The 4,962-nt window shown below is 32.4% G+C and overlaps 1 protein-coding gene across 1 annotated transcript; it reads left to right on the forward strand.

Annotated features, from left to right (window-relative positions):
• The first annotated feature begins 4,449 nt into the window (after nucleotides 1–4,449).
• LOC128176846 (long-chain fatty acid transport protein 4-like) lies at nucleotides 4,450–4,761 on the forward strand. The gene has a single exon (XM_052843392.1). It carries the CDS (start codon nucleotides 4,450–4,452, stop codon nucleotides 4,759–4,761), a length of 312 nt encoding a protein of 103 aa, XP_052699352.1.
• Nucleotides 4,762–4,962: the final 201 nt, after the last annotated feature.

The following is a 4,962-nucleotide window of genomic DNA, read 5'->3' on the forward strand; positions in this document are numbered from 1 at the left end:
TTAAAATGTAATTTTTTCTGCATATCTAGTCTAAGGCGGAAAACTAGCAAGTTAACCATAATTTTGCTTATTATGTATTAATTTTTGTTTAACAGGTGGTAATTGCCACATTATCCAGATAGCTGCAGCATGATGAGAAGATCCCTGGCACTGTTTTGTCCAAACAAAATTTCCAATTTCTTCCTCTGCATCTGAAGTGACAGTCATAACTGTGAAAGGTGGTCAATGTTCCACAGAGGCAAACCTGTTCAATCCAGCAAATTTCCTCTGCGTTAGAGTTCTTTGTTGACTTCATTGACAAGGAAAATCACGAAGTGTGTGGATAGAAAAATAGCTGCCAGTGAACTATGCAGTTCTGAAGCTAGCATTTAGTAGAGGAAGAGGGCACACAACAAGTTTTGTCAAAAGAGTGTGGAAGTGGACCAAGAGTAACAAAGTCATCAAAGATGACATTCGCTTGCTGAACATTTTGGATATACTTTTATAAGTGATAGTTAAAGCTCATTATATCAGAAGTGATAGTTACAAGTTCATTATATCAGAAGTGTATATACTGCCTTTGATTTTCATTATTCCTGAACTAGTTATTAGTTCCAGTACATGTATGTACTGTATGATGTAACACAACACAACACTCCCCCCCTCCAAAAAAAAAATAATCCTGATAAAGAAAAATTGATAAATTCTACTGATAGTATTACTATATTTTGAATCACTCATTGCTATGAAGTGTTCAATTTATGTCTATATTCTAGCTACCTGAACATGATTTTGTCATTCAGGGAATTTTCATAAAACAAAAGTTTTTCAACTGATCAGATGAAGTAATGTGCAACTTCTTATATCAATAGACAAGACAGTATTTTATTGCAACCATATATTGATGTGTGTTCATTTACAATATAACCTATAGAACAGTTTATTAGAATATATCATACATGTAATTGTATGTTTATGAACTATCAATGTATGCTCTGACCTAAAACGCATATATACTGGTTAAAACTTATTGATCAGATATCAATCCATTTTGAAGTTGCAGTTTTTTCATTCCATGTCATTGCTTGCATTCATTGAGAAAATACAGTGACAGTCAATCAAAATCTATGCATCTAGCTGCTTTTTTTTGGTCAAAGAAAAATATCAAAATGAGTTTTTAATTTCATAATTATTACATTATTTTAAAAACTTTGATGAATTCGAACATATAATTTGCAAGAAATACCTACTCTCATTCCATGTTATTCACACCAAGGTCAAGGTCACACCCAGAAGATGGTTTATAAGCACTATTTTTATGATTATTTTAAAGTTTTTTTTGTTGTATGTCTTCTATATATTCTTGAAATACTTTTCTTTACATAAATACAATTGTTATTGAAAATAAATACACCAATTTTAAAATTTTGGTGAATAAAAGTTTACATTTTGCTGCAAATATGACTTATTTCGTTACCATAAAATGCTTCAATGGAAATAGGGGGTGGGGATGTAACCAACAATATTTTTTTCTTATATGCACACTAACCCCCACTTTTTATGCCTTCAGTTGGAACCATAATATGTAAAGAAAGTATACAAATACTTTCATAAAAAGTTAAATTCTAGAAACCTGTCTAACTTAAGTTTATTTACCATATTTGCAACGAAAAACATGCTCCAATTTTACTTGGGGAACACACATTTTTTGGGCATAACTTATCAAAAAAGTTATTTCATAGTTTTAGATTTGTCTAAAATAAACTCTGAGATGTTTTTAAGTAAGCAAAACTGAAAATGTCTGAAATCTGCTTTTATTTTCTAAATTAGAGGGAATTTCTGGTCAAATTGCACTTTCTATGAGAATTTCAATGCACTATTTTTGGCCCATGTTCTGGGGGTCGTCTCTCTCTTAAATGAAAACGAACATACACTTTTCTTGTTTTCAATTTATTCCTTAGGAATAGTACTTTTAAAAAATCATAGGCATCTAAAAAGTTTAATGTAGGTTTTTTTTCGTGAATGAGCAGAATACACACTTAAACGGCTCTGATCAGGAAGTATACCAGATCGGGGGGTTGGGATTAAAGGCAATGGGTTGGGAAGTAGATTTAAATTTTAAAATAAAATTGTACTGGGTACATGTATGCGCTTGAAATTAATCCCTGGGTATTCATTTAGTTGAACCCCTTTTGGTCGCCCTTATGTTCTAGGGACTTTTATAAGAGCAATGAATAAATGGTTGAAGATATGTTATGTTAAGTGACACTGTATGTTTGTACAATCATATAAATAAACAATATGAAAAAAACCTCCCTCTTGTACGAGAGGGATAGAGTTGTATAATCGAAGGAGACAGACAAAAACATACTTATGCTTAATATGTATATTAATTTTATATATATTTACAACTACAAAGTATTATTTCCTTATTTCTTACAAAAACTTATAGTTAATTCAAAGCTCTATAGAAACAACCATAGTGAAATCTACAAATTTATTGATAGGTCGAAATCTACAGCGGCTGAAACTGACAAGAAAGTGACAGGACTGAATTTATCAATTGGTCGAAACCTACTGCGACCTAAGAAAAATCACGGACTGTACGAAATAATCATGATGGTGTCAGATTCAAAGTCTCCCAGGAGACGATTTGGCTGTTTCTTATGTACTTTAACAGTAATTTAGTGAATTTTACATACTTTTCATAATCATTTTATTGATTAACTAAAAGAAAGATGTTAATATAAACAATAAAATATATATATATTTCACATCCAGACCGTTATGATCACCTCATAATATTCAAAGAAGGATTCCTTAATTATTACTTATATTTATATATACATTAGATTTTCAGCAACTGTGCTTTCAAATAGTAAATCATGTACATTCTTACGTTATTTATACATTCGTATACATTTTACAGTTATGCAAAACCTTCTTGCGCTCCTACAGTACGTCATCGATACAATGTATATTGTTTATTTCGTATGATAAAATACTGTTGAGTGAACTCTAAAACCATTAATTTGGTTCAGTTTATGAATTCACGGGAACTCTGAACCATCAGTTAAGCCATTATTTGGTGAAATTTCAAATTATTATCAAATTCTTTGTCATTTACTTTATTTGATTGTGAATACTGTCTAGGACTAATTTCAGTTCTCTTTTTTGGGGGGTAATTGGATGGAAAGGGGAGAACGTATCCACCACAGAAGTCGCCAATATCCTCGTGGAACTGGACATTTTAACTGATGCTTGTGTATATAGTGTCGAGATTCCAGGTTTGAATTATTGTTATAATAAACTGTTCGATGTTTTGTGTGACTCTTACTTGATATGGTTATTTAACTTTTACGACGCGCGCTGTTACAACGCACTTTATAAAATCACGCACTTTGAAGTTTTTTTTTCCAAAGTGCATTAATTTTATTTTAATTTGGCGCTCTTGGATCTCTATTAAACAATGCACATTCTCAAACTATACAATACAAACCCTAAGGTGTGGAAGCCGGCTTAAAGTATGCTGGAGTAAAAAAAAATATTATAACTGTTTCAACTGACTTTACCCAAAAACAATTCGCGATTTTTGCAAATTGTACACAGTTTTTAATTAATCAGCATAATGGGTAACCGTTTATTAGAAATCTCAAAAAGTTTCAAAGTGTTTGAATATGCAAGACGTGTATGGATAAGGAGAAAATGCAAATCAGAATTATCGCTGTCTTTCTTGCAATACATAGTCTTGACAAGTATGTATTTGTTATGAATTATACTACTGTATACAAGGTTATTTTCGCCCAGTGTGATTTTTGCCCTTCTACACTGGAATTCACCCAGTCCTAAATTCGCCCGCTGACAACGAAGGCAAAAGGGACGAAAACAAAACGGCGGCGAATATATCCGTGTATACAATATAAACAGTCGGATCTACCTTTCTCCCGTCTCTGCAGCAAAGGATACCGACTCCTTTATACATAGAAAATGATTATTATGTGTCATTAGGGGCTTCTCGTTGGTCAGGGATTGTACTATAATATACGGTGATTCCGTTTCAATAATCATGAAATTCGTAAAATTTGATAAAATAACCAATGACGTTAAATGATTCAGAGGGCTGAATGGTATTGGTCATTGTATAGGCTAAATTTATCTCCGTTTGACGAAGAGCTTTGTATAGAGATAGGAGCAAATTTCAAATTTTCCTCATAATTAGTTTATGGCGAAAATAATAAAACGTGTATTTATAAGTTGAAGGCAGATTTGATGGTTAGTATGTTGACAATACCGCCATCATATGTACATGTATATATAACTAAGTTGATTTTTTTTATTCTTTTCGACCGAACGGTTAAAGAAAATAGAATGATGAACCTTGCTTCGTGTATATCACAGTTTTGAGACTTGTATTTCGTCATGATTTAGTTGAAAAATAAATGTTTTACAGAAAACGAAGGAAAAGCTGGCATGGCGGCGGTAAGCCTAAAACACTCCCTTAAAACCGATGACTTGTCTCTGACTCAGGAGCAAATAAAGGCCATTGCCCAAATCAGTGAGAAACATTTGCACTTTTATGCTAGACCCAGATTCCTCAGAGTCATGAAAGAGTTTGAATACACCAGTACCTTCAAGCAAAGCAAGCTGAGACTGAAGCAAGAGGGTTACGACCTAGACAAAGTAGATTTGCCTGTTTATTATCTGCATTGCAAAGAAAATACATACAAGGAAATGACTCCAGAGATTGAGAAACAAATAAACTCTGGAGTTATCAGAATGTAGATAGTTCTTGTCATGTTTTTGGTATGCGATATAAAAATTGGAATAATTAGCAGTCTTCCAGATGAATATTTCATTTCGATTAAAATGAGGAAGGATAAGAAATGAAATATGCATCCTTTTGAAGGAGTGTCGATTTACACCAAATTATATTTTTGATACCAATATAATTTTGTTAGATTCTACCTCAGTCGTACTGAGTGT

The sequence above is a fragment of the Crassostrea angulata genome, chromosome 3 (assembly GCF_025612915.1).
Source record: "Crassostrea angulata isolate pt1a10 chromosome 3, ASM2561291v2, whole genome shotgun sequence".
Lineage (NCBI taxonomy): Eukaryota > Metazoa > Mollusca > Bivalvia > Ostreida > Ostreidae > Magallana > Magallana angulata.